This window comes from Macrosteles quadrilineatus, unplaced genomic scaffold (genome assembly GCF_028750875.1).
Source record: "Macrosteles quadrilineatus isolate MER2022 unplaced genomic scaffold, UCM_ALF_1.0 Scaffold_2__2_contigs__length_208266976, whole genome shotgun sequence".
Classification (NCBI taxonomy): domain Eukaryota; kingdom Metazoa; phylum Arthropoda; class Insecta; order Hemiptera; family Cicadellidae; genus Macrosteles; species Macrosteles quadrilineatus.
The window spans coordinates 188,817,488-188,829,652 of NW_026542595.1; the positions used below are offsets into that span (position 1 = coordinate 188,817,488).

Below are 12,165 nucleotides of genomic sequence, written 5' to 3' on the forward strand. Positions count from 1 at the left end.
TGCAGAAACAATATCTCCCCCGCCCTGACGAATCTGCGGGAGAAACCAAGATGGCGGCCGTGGCGAATGATGGTGCACCACGTGGTGTGACTCACCACCAGCCGTCGCCACCCCTCCCCCACCACCACCACAATACATTGGCCGGTGATGCAGCTATGATGGTTATTGTATTTGATACGACACCCCCACTGGGAAGTGACAAGTGTTGCGGTGATTTGGACACAGGGGTTGAAAATATGAAAGTTTGAGGTTAAAGTTGATTGAGTGGCTTGAATTTTTTCGTTGGATACTTTAAAAGGACTTTTTGGAAAGTATTTGTCGATTGTTTATCCGTGGGCCAATCGGAATGAAGTGTGAAGCTGCGAGGATTTTGGATGGACTCGAGGATAAATTGGACCAACCACAACCGATAAGTATGTGTTGGGTTATTTGGAGTGTTCTATGTTCTAAGGAAACTCTGAAGACCAATTTGATAACAATATGTAGGCCTATTCTGCCTTATTGTGTAATCATACGATGTATGGAAAGCCTTATGATGAAACGTACTCTGTAAAAAAGATAAATAAAATTAAAATAACACTGTGATTTATTGAATGAAGAACCCTTGAGAGCATTGCCGACCTATATTTAAGGAACTGCGAATTCTCACAGTTGTAAACCAGTATGTGATCTACAGTATTGTAATGTTTAAAGAGAACCTGAGTGAATTTGAGATCGACATAGCAGGTATGATCATGGTCTAGAAGAGCCCATGCCTTGGATACGCCCTGGTGCCGTCACACATTGAAGAGATACCCTTGTTTGGCAATACAGATTTTCAATCATCTGTCTGACAATATAAGGAGCATCGATTGTACAGCACTCAAGATAGTTTTAAGGACCTCACTCATAAATAGGCCCATGCATAATTTAGAAGAGTGAAGATTTTCTAATTCTGAGTTATCCTCCCAACATTTTGTTCCAGACTGAAAAGAAGTACTACTATCGCTGAAGAAGTACTTCTCGCACATCGCAGCCTAAGGTGCCAACTAAAATGATTTTAAATTGTGATGTAGTGTCGAAATTGTAAATATTTTAACCTGTTAAGCCAATCCGAATAGTTCGTGTCGAGATTAAAAAGACTAGCATAAAAGGGAGTGAGTATTCAAGTGTAGTGATTGATAACAAATTCAGGAGCTACACAAGGTAACTTAGCCATCCCAGGGTGACAGAGTGCTAAGACATTTCAAGATCTGGAACAACGCAGAAAACTGCCCAAACAAGTATAGGACAAGCGCCCTAATCATTATTAACAATCGAATTGACGGTTTTGGAAGTGCCTAAAGGACTGATGGAAAAACAGTTTATCTAATTTTCAAGAAGAACTGTTTATATTAGAATTAATACTAATTTGAAATAATAACTTCGCCAATATATCTGAATTTTTAATTTTTATGAGGCCTTTCGCCAGCTATGTTGGCATCATCAGACACATCAAAAAACTGAAGGTTATGTTTATGTTTACAATTATAAATTTTAAAGAATATAACATATGGGTAGTTAAAAATAAAAACTATTCTGTTAAGTACATTTAGCTAAAGTTACAAAAATAAATCATATATGTATAAAAATGAAATATCAAGTAGAATTAACTTATAACTTTGTAAATTTAGAATTTAGTAATGTAACATTTTGAATTGGACCGTTATCATTATTAACCAAATTGTCCATTTTATCTAATTGTTGTAAAATAATTTTGATCGCTTTGTATGAAAGGCGCAGTAGCAGATCTCGCTACCTAATTTAATGCATAATGCAAACCAATGAATGAATGATTCCCATACTTTTCTTTTGAGTGAGTTCTTCTAGCGCGGACAAGTTGCAGCTGTTCTTAATCACACTTCGTGCCATACTTCGGTTTGCATATTAATGTCCAAGCACCGATATTAGGGCAGGTTGATTTTAATGTATTCCGTTCCCATAACCTCCTTTCGCCCAGCTACGCCTCACGCTGCATAATATATTTTATTTACGAGTCTTTCGGCCAAAAACAATTAATTGTGAATATTTGTATATCAGTTTTCTCTTGCGAAATTACATTTTGTTGAACAATAAATTAATTTATGAGTTGAAATCTTAGCCCAATAACATAGATTAAATATTAGGGAGTTTGTTTTATACTAAGTCCATAAATTAAATATTTGTAAGTACACGTATTCCAAATTGTACTATAATCTTCTTTCGTTATAGGACATTTATTTATGTAAATTCAAATGAATTTAATTTGATATTTTGCATGAATTATGAATGGTTGCATATTTTAATGAACGTTTAAACTACAGTATGAGATTTATTCGTTATTTATGTCAGGAAATTTTGCCAATGTTGTTTCCAAAATTGCTGAAATAGCAAAATCTCACTACATTTGTAAAAACTGAAAAAGTTATAATTATGTGATTGTGAAGCTTGATATAAGGTAATTTGGTAATTAAGTATTTCAGGGCATCAAACACATAAAAAAATATATTGAATGGAAACTATTTTAACTGTTTTTGTGACCTATAGATGGTAGGCATAGGGCGTCAAATGCATTTTGGTTTAACCTTTTATTTGATTTTAAGTGATCACTTGAGGTTTCATTTTAAAAGTTTAAAAGGAAGTTACACAAAAAATTGTAATCAGAAAATAGGCAACTCTCTCAAATCTCCGCAAGTGCTTGACTGGGGTATTGTAAATAACACTGTATACTGTGACTAATCAATAGTGTACATCAAACATCAATAGCCTCTTCGGACCCCAGCCTAAGGTAACAATTGTATTTTCTTTCTTTGGTTTAAGAATAGGAACAATATAGATATAAATGTAGGACTTTGTTTTCTTTTACTATTTCCCATAACACCCTTCCCTTTCGAAGAATATGTATTTTCTGGGGTATCCGAATAGTTATAGAGTTCGCCTTCAAATCCGAACGTTGCTGATCGTATCCCGAAACGAACAAATAATTCTTGACCCATATGTCATTGGGTTATCAATTATTGATGTCATTTAAAAAGTGTCGATGTCTGCTACCGACAGGTTCAGGTTTTGTATCTCCCTCTAACAAGAACCATTGGTGAATAAGGTGTGGAAACACAAATAAAAACAAAACTCACGTCTAGCTGTCACCGGTCTCTTGGACCTCGTCCTCCGCCTCCTTGCTGAACACGACGGACGACACTCCAGGCAGCGGCGTGGACGTGGGCTCCTCACTGCCGGGTCTGTCCGCAGCACCGCCGTCACTCATCGCCCGGTACACCTCCGCCCGCGTCTCCAGGATCTCACGGACTATCTCTGGAAAAACACGCGAAGAGACTGGTGTAAAGGTTTGTAGTAATTGACGATATGACAGTTAGTGAAGTTGTCAATAATGCACGGTTTGGTGACATTGGAGGCGCACTAGTACTACTAGTTATGAAACAACTCCTTCATGAAAGTCTAGGAAGAATATCCATAAGGGCTTTTCCATCACTACCATGGTAGGCTTGCATTTGAGAATCTTTGCAGATGGCCATGCTCAGAGCAAAAGCCATACTCTGTTACTGTTTTGATGATGGTTATCTTTACCAGGCCAAATGTCAGCATACCATGTTGGTGATACGGGTCTACCTTGAAGATCACGATAGTGTATGATCATGGATGCTTTACTTATATGAGTTATTTTAGGCGTATGTATGTTATAGTGACAGGAATGGCCCACTTTATGGACCTAAAGTGACGATGCTTGAGGTAAAAAAACATAAAACATAAACGAAGGTGTAGTGGCTTTGTCAGGCAATATGAAGGCATAGAATAGTATGGATCTTAGAAGTACTGTGATTATTCTGAGGTTTTAGTTGATTGATAGCATACAAAAGCTGCATTAGTGCGAAAGCTCTTTTGAACCTTAGGATGAACCCAAAGGAGATTGGAAAATTTAAGAAGGTATAAAGTAAGAAACTTGTCAATAACTGAAGGGCTACTCGTGAAGGGTGACATTTCACAAAACAAATCCATCATTTATCCTACCGGCAATCTCTTGAGGAATCTTACCAGAAAGCAAGTCTCTGTTGTCCACCATCCTCTGCATTTCCAGCTTCACTTCTCCCATCAGCCACGTCATGAAGTTCTCCTCCACATCTGGAACGAACAACAATCAAAGGAAGATGATATAGAGAGTGTAATTAGTTTCCTTGTACGAATAAAACTAAGATCGTCATAAAACAGAAGAAGTAGATGAATACGAGTACAAAACCTGTTATCAGATTCTTTAATAACCCAATCAATGGGTTTCATCCAAGATAAAATGTATAGTCTTACGACACATATTATAGCATCAACAAGTTCCAACACAAAAAGTTGTTCATTAAAACGTTGTTCAAAATTGAGTAAACATGCATTTACTACAGTTTATAGGTAAATTAGAATGAAGTATAAAATATGACCATGCGTATTAGAGAAAATTTATTGTTTCCATAATACTTTTTACCGTTTGTAAACACCTTGTGGATTTTATTCCGTTATTTTTCTTTTCTAAAAAAATAATATTTCTAATGAGTTCACCTTTGATCATTTATTTACACTGACTATAAAACTCAATTAATAGAACTTAACAGGCCATGAGAGTCAGATTAAATACATTGTCATACACCGTGGTGTTTGTGTTTACACTTTACTGTGAAGCTCAAATGATACCACTTTAAAGCACAGGATAAACGTCAGGCAGTATTTATTTTTAGAGGACGCTGCTGACGCCAAAAGTAGTAGGGAGTCTGACCCTTTTCAGAGAGGCTATCAGAGGGTGGTCAGAAGTTCTAGATCGTGACAACTTTGAGTGAAGTTCGGCCAAATCGAACAACATTCCTTTTCATTCAGCTTACATTTTGTTGATTATCAAGATAAAATAACTAAAACTAAGCCCGATGTATATCTAAAGCAATCTCCCAGAGGCAGCTGTACCACACACCTTGTCTGATGTCGTCTATGAAGTAGCCAGCCTCTTTTAGCCCCTCCAGCACGGACGGCAGCAGGTCGGCGATGTATCCCTGAGTGAGGACCGCGGCTGCTACCCTCTCCTCGGTCTCCTTCTGTATCCGCGCCGCCTCTGCCATCTCGGCCATCCGCTGCTCCTGGGGTCAGAGGTTGGATGAGGAGGCGTTGGCAATAAACAGTGAAAATGGAATGTGTGTATTCCTTTAAAAGTGACTTGGTGGAAATCGAAAACTGTCAGATGAAAACATTACTTTCAAAAAGACGTGAATACTTACTAACATAACCTTTTTTCACAAATCTGATTATACACCAATTAAATAAAGTTTACACAAAAATGATACGAATTACATGTAAAATTCTGCAAATCTTACCGCTTCTTCTCTCCTCCTCAGTTCTTGTGCCTCCAGTCTTTGTTCCTCAGCCTTTTCCGCAGCTCTGATCTCTTTGTACCTGCAAAAATCAACCGATGCAATATGAGAAAAACGAAGACCAGAAATAACGTAAAGCAAATACTAATCACTTCTAAATTAATCAAAGTATTTTGAGATTTTTTATATTTTTAACGCGATGCCCACAAATCACTCATTTCTACCTATTAAGGAACAAATATTTTATGTACTGGTACCATCATCTACGAGGAATCTTTTCCAAACTTTTACCTTCGCTGCTGTTCGCGGATCGCCGCAAGCTCATCCTCCTCCAGGACTTCGACCATCGCCTGCTCCACAGTCTTGCCAACCAGGACTTCCAGGATAGGCTGCACTTCAGTGTCGAAGTGGAACAGCTGAGAAGAAGAAAACGTCATCAGTGTACAGCATGTTTAATATATCATTGATTAACAGTTAAAGAAACGCTACAGTGGAAATGAATCTACGAATTGGCCAAGCTTAATTTTTCCACAATCATCAGGGCGTAGTGTATTTAAACCGACGAATCAAAAGTATACTAGTAAGAAAAAAGACGAACAACAACAAGTTTCTATTTTTAGCACAAGTGCATTTGTCGCTGTAGAAATTACAAAATCAATATCGACTGTTTGGCTGGCTCCGACAAACACAGGATAAAGAGACACTTCCGCCAACATAGATATGAACGTCATCGTAACTTGAGTCTACGACGGTTTGTATCGACGCTCTATCGACTTGGCTGCAATTCCGCACTGATGTCTGTGTTATAGTGCGAGTTGCACGTGGGCTGTTGTGTCAATGTTCATGATATGTATCGATATCGTTTATGGAGTAACAAACTGGTAAAAGTAGGAAAATATTTATCATAAATTGATCCAAATTCGTTAGAGTATTTGATATCTTTGTCTTTAAGGATTTGAAGCGTTTGATATGATCTGATAACAGCCTATTTCGTATATTATCAGTCGGAGGATGCGCAGGAACTAAATTAAATTATGTGACGTTTAACGTAGCTTATGAGAAAACGATTTGATAAATCAAGCAAAATGCACATGGCCAAATTATTTACTCGTGCCAAAAATACTACATCCTTTCTCCTATGGTTATACTAAACCAAGACACACGTTTATTAATGGCACGGAAGCTGGGTAAAAGAGATATTATTTCTAATAGTTGGGAAATTCACGAAAACACAAGTAATTGTAGTTAAGGTCATTAAAACTATGCCATTACTATATGGCAATGGATGTGTATACGTTTGGATAAATCAAAGCTTATTATAGTACCTTTGAGAAAAGATTAAATAAAATTACTATAACTCGAAAGAAAATGTTTCTCGTGTAAGTAATGTAGTGCATACCTCTCCTGGATATATCTGCGTCTCCACGTCTCGTCCCGTCTTGGAGGGAACGTAGACCGGGGTTTCCGGACGGTCTAGAAAGAAGTCAGTCTGGCAGGAGACTGTCGCTCCTGGCGGATGGTCGAACAGCTAGAAACAAAACATGGTTTTTAAGTTTTCTGTTACGTATTAAAAGTTTCGTAATCTTTTAAGGACAAAATAAACCGTGGTGCCGGTAGCTAAAATCGAGTTTTAAAATGTGCTGTAGCATTTGGAATCTATTGTAGGATGTGTCTAAGTTCACCAAATCCTTAGCTAGGGCCATGAGTCAAAAGTCTAGTTGTAAGTGCGGGATTCTGGTCTCGAACCTTGAACATTTTTTCTATACATGAACTTTAAAATTGAGAATTTACTTACTGACATTAAAATTTCATAGTATCTTCAAAACCTACAGTTCTAATAGCCAAAAAGTGATAATCAACATTAACATGTAGTTAAAGGTAAAAACAATGTAATGAAATCTAAATTCAAATTAAAAACAATTTTAATGTGAAATAGGAGAGGTATTCTAACTGAAAGTGGTGCACTTAGTGGTTTGTCGTACATATTTGTGCTCTACTAAACTAGAAGAAGACACGAGCGAAAGTCTGATGACCCTTTATTATCAGTTTTCTCGTTTTTGCGTATATCTTTCAACTACAGCTTTTCCCCACACCACCTCATCCCTGTGTCCTCACCTCCTCCATGTACTGGTCAGTCTGCACAACCTCGTGCTGTCTACCTTCCACCGGGGGCGGAGTCCCGATCCTGAGCCTCATCGCCCTCGTCTGCTGTCCCTGGGCCTTCCTGCGAGCCATGGACCGTCGTCGGGCCTCCGCCTGCCTGGCCGCCTGGGAATCACACCTCGCCTACAACAGTGGAGGAACTTTAGAGTAGATCACAGGCATGGGTCGCCGGATTTCTACCCCCGGATATTTACCCCCATGAAAAAACGTCTACGTCACTTTGACGTCACATGTATGGGGGTAGATTTCCGGCCGCGAGCTTTTAGGATGGATAAATTATTATTTATTCAATCAACTCGCATTTCAAGGTTTACTTAACAGTTGTAATTAATCAAAATGCTAATAAGCCTGACACCGGAACTTTACCCCCGGAAATCTACCCCCAGACATCTACCCCCGGACATCTACCCCCAGACATCTACCCCCGGACATCTACCCCCGGACATCTACCCCCGGACATCTACCCCCAGACATCTACCCCCAGACATCTACCCCCGGAAATCTACCCCCCGTGCTACGCTACGCATCGGCCAATATTCATTGTTGTAGTTGATTTTAGTAATTGGTTTATAAAAATAATCAATGACTCTTCGTTTAATTATTACCCTCTAATATCTAGTATTAAGCATGTGATATGTCGTTGTCTTGTATAATGTCATCTATCTTCCCAATTCATTAAGCTGTAACTGATTTAGGTGTCATTTTTAAGCTTAAGATTTAGTGCAACGCAAATGGTAATTAAAAAGGATATTTTGATAAAGGGCTTCAAAAGTTTAACCCATAAGCATTTGATTTATTTTCAGACAGTGATTTAAATGGTTGACCAATTTGCACATACACTCATAGCTAACAGCACATGTACGAGCGCAGATCGTCAAATTTTAAACATATCACTGAAGGAGGTTATTTTCTGATTACTACACCTTTTCCACTTTTATTTCAGAAAGGGTCAATTGTATTTCAGAATAGTCATTTGTATTTCAGAAATGGCGATTTGTATTTCAGATGTAAGAATTTAATTTTAGAAAGCGTCAATTGTATTTCAGAATAGTAATTTTAATTTCAGAAATCATCACTTTTATTTCAGAAATTATAATTTATATTCCATAAATGATTATTTGCATTTCAGAATATATCAATTGTATTTCAGAAATAATTTGTGTTGACAACTTTGTCATCAGCTTTAGTATTTAGCTATGGATTCGTTATGAGAAAAAAACCTTCAGTTAGTATTATTTTGGTATCATAGGATGTGATTCCACTCGGAAAAAATATCTCATTAGGCCCTGGACAAATCAGGGAAAAATCTTGATAAAAGCTGAATTTTCTAGGCTAACCTAATTAACTTAAAACTTAACCCTAGGCTTCTTATAATTAAATTTGAATCAGATCCGCTACGACTGTGCAAAATTGTCTAATCGATCATTTCTGAAATAAAATTTATTTTGTCTGAAGTACATTTGACTAACCCTAAAGTATATGTGACAATCTCTGAAATACATATGACTACTTCTGAAATCCAATTGATGTGCTCTGAAATAAAAGTTACTAGTCTGGAATGCAAATGATACTTTCTGAAATAAAAATTATAATTCTGAAATACAATTGATGCTTTCTGAAATAGACTTGACACTTTCTGAAATAAAATTAGAAAAGTAGTGGTAAAAAATGCGATTAAATGTTGATAAAAAGCCTGCCACAGGTTGATTAATGAATTAATAATTTTTTCACTATCAATTACCTTCTAGTAATAAATAGCATAATCCCTATGCTGAAGACACTATCCGGAGTTTTACATTAGCCAAAAAGTCTAGTTGTTTACACAAATAATTAATCGTAAAAAATAAAACATAAACATATTTTATGATTGGTTCTGGTTCTGAAATAACGGAGAATAATGTAAAAGAATAAAATTGGATATTTCGGGATAGGGAAGGTATTTTTACCTCATGGTTCTTTTGGGTTTTCGAATTTATTTAAATGAAATTAGGGTTTAGTATGAACATTGCTCAAAATTATATATTTTTTTGTCATTTTAGCGAATTTCCCATATAGGGAATAAGCTATTACCGTAGTACTCATAGTAAGACCTGGACGCGGGACCGATTTTTTTTTTCGTTTTGAGGTCCCTAGAGGCCAAAAACACCATCCGTTCAAATTCATATATATATATATATTTATATATTTATATATTTATATATTTATATATTTATATATATATATATATATGTGTCCGTCAGCACGATAACTCGAGCAAAAATGATCCGATTTGGATGAAATTTGGTACAAACGTGTAAACGTACGTTTATTCAAACGAGTTCGCGATCCAGCATGATCGGACCATGGGAACGGTGGTTTACGGGGGGTTTTATGGGGTAAAAATAGGTTTTTCCTATTTTTGACCCAAAAAACATAAAATTTTGCAATTTCTTTCCAAACCATTTTGTAGAGCTTAAAAAAACAAATAATTTAGTATATTGAAGCGTTATTATGCGCCTAATAGTTACGGAGAAAATTCCAAAAAATTGTAAATTTAAAATTCCCATGTTATTCTTATGGAGAATAAGTAAACTGTTGTAGTTTGCTTGTTTGTGAACATATTTTGATCAAATTTGGAAAATGTTTTTATTTCTCACTACCTATTCACATTTTACAAAAAAAAGTTTTACCCTCCCTGATGCAGCAAACCTAAGTACTTGTTAAACTAATTCTATTTAAATCAAGAATAAATGTTATATTTTTAAGTAGACATTTCAGTGTAAATCCAATCAGTCAAATGGAAATTCGCTTAGTCTGCAGGTTTGCTGCGGCGGGGGTATTTACGTTTCATACATTAAAGAAGACAAAACAAGTCTTCATCTCAATTTCTGTCTTGTCTGTGTCAAGGCCCAGAAGGCATTTTACGTGGCCTTCTCCTCAAAAACTAGAGCATCGATCGTGATTCGATTTAAATAGTCTTTTTGGATTTGGTGGATTGACACGAGTGTCTTAAGCCATTAAAATATGACCTCACTACTTTAGAATTAAAATAAATTTTGTTCAAACCCCCAACTTTTTGCATTTTTGTCAAGTTTACTCCTAATGTTTACCAGTAATTTATGAAATACTAATAATTTGTTTGGAGGATACGACATCTATGAAATAACGAACAGCTGTGAAAGATGAACAGTTGAACAATTAAAAATGGTGGATTTTCAATCAAAAAGATAGTTTTTAACGCTTTTTTTAACGTCTTTCTAATAGAAAATTAACATGAAAAGCTTAGGGGTCAACCTTTTGAAGCCCTAATCAAAATATCCTTTTTAATTATACCATTTTGCTCTGCGCAAGATCTTAAGCTTTAAAATGACACCTCAATCGTAACAATCGGCAAAGTAGGTCGGGTGAAAAAGGATTGTTACAGCTTATTGAATTAGGAAGATAGATAATGTTAAACAAGACGATGACATATCGCATGCTTTATACTGGATATTACAAGACAATGATTAACCGAAGAGCCGTTGATTTCCGAGGGTAGAATTCCGGGGTCAGATATTTATGATTTAACCACTGGGGGTGGATGTCCGGGGGTGGATGTCCCGGGGTAGATGTCTGGGGGTAGATGTCCGGGGGTAGATGTCCGGGGGTAGATATCCGGGGGTAGATGTCCGGGGGTATATGTCTGGGGGTAGATGTCCGGGGGTAGATATCCGGGGGTAGATGTCCGGGGGTAGATATCCGGGGGTAGATTTCCGTGCTATTGCAAATCACTTTATAATCAAACAATTACATGTCGATTATTTAATAATATATTGGGGGTAAATTTCCAGTCGCGGGCTGTTTCTTGAACGTGTATAGGCCCCGCCCCTCGTGACGTCAAAATGACGTAGACGTTTTTTCATGGGGGTAAATATCCGGGGGTAGAAATCCGCTACCCCGAGAAAACTAGACAATGTAGGTGTAGGCATATGACTGTACTGAGGAATTATCACTTTAAGTAGGTCTACCTGGATATAGTTATTGAAGATAATTTTATTTCTCCCCAACCGCACTATTACTTAAACAGTTTTATTATAAAATTAATTTTAGTTTAGCCTCAATTTAACACCTTAACCTTAACAATAAATTTACAAACCATAAACTGGAAAAAGAATCATAGCCTAATTATTTGTTTTCTATAATGAGGTTTAGTAGTCGGTGAATACATCCAAGTTTATTTACTGTTTTGCTTGATGCCCTCTTAAAAAACTTTAAAGACATGTTTTACAACACCAAAACTTTACACTATAAATAATCACGTAGTTTTGAGAGCAATTGTTTTACAAAATTACAAAATTATGAAAAATGAGTATTGTACGATGCAGCATTGGGTGCAAATGTGTTCAAAAGATTAAATAAAAGAATTAAATTGATCTTGGGTTTAAAGAAGACCTAAGATTATATACTGCATCATTAAGACCCCTCATCTAGTTTTGGTTTGTACAAAATGTTTTTACACCTCCATAGTCAAATGCTAATAAACGTAAAAATAAATCAAAATTTGCTCCCGTTACTTGTACAGACATTTGATAGGTTTAAACATATTTTTCTTAAAACTGTATTCTTGCATGAAAAAAATATAAAAATACTTTGTATTTTTTGCATAAAGTAAAAGATAACTTCTTACCTT

The 12,165-nt window shown here is 36.4% G+C and overlaps 1 protein-coding gene across 1 annotated transcript in view; it reads right to left on the reverse strand.

Annotated features, from left to right (window-relative positions):
• LOC128986979 (radial spoke head protein 3 homolog) overlaps positions 1 to 12,165 on the reverse strand; it is a 38,285-nt gene that overhangs the window by 6,821 nt on the left and 19,299 nt on the right. Inside the window, exons 3-9 of the mRNA XM_054407618.1 lie at positions 7,470 to 7,640; positions 6,754 to 6,882; positions 5,646 to 5,770; positions 5,358 to 5,436; positions 4,961 to 5,123; positions 4,048 to 4,134; positions 3,132 to 3,309 (exon numbers count right to left, since the gene is read on the reverse strand). Of these exons, the coding sequence (XP_054263593.1) occupies positions 3,134 to 3,309; positions 4,048 to 4,134; positions 4,961 to 5,123; positions 5,358 to 5,436; positions 5,646 to 5,770; positions 6,754 to 6,882; positions 7,470 to 7,640 (930 nt within the window). The 3' untranslated portion in view covers positions 3,132 to 3,133. The remainder of the gene's footprint in view (positions 1 to 3,131; positions 3,310 to 4,047; positions 4,135 to 4,960; positions 5,124 to 5,357; positions 5,437 to 5,645; positions 5,771 to 6,753; positions 6,883 to 7,469; positions 7,641 to 12,165) is intronic.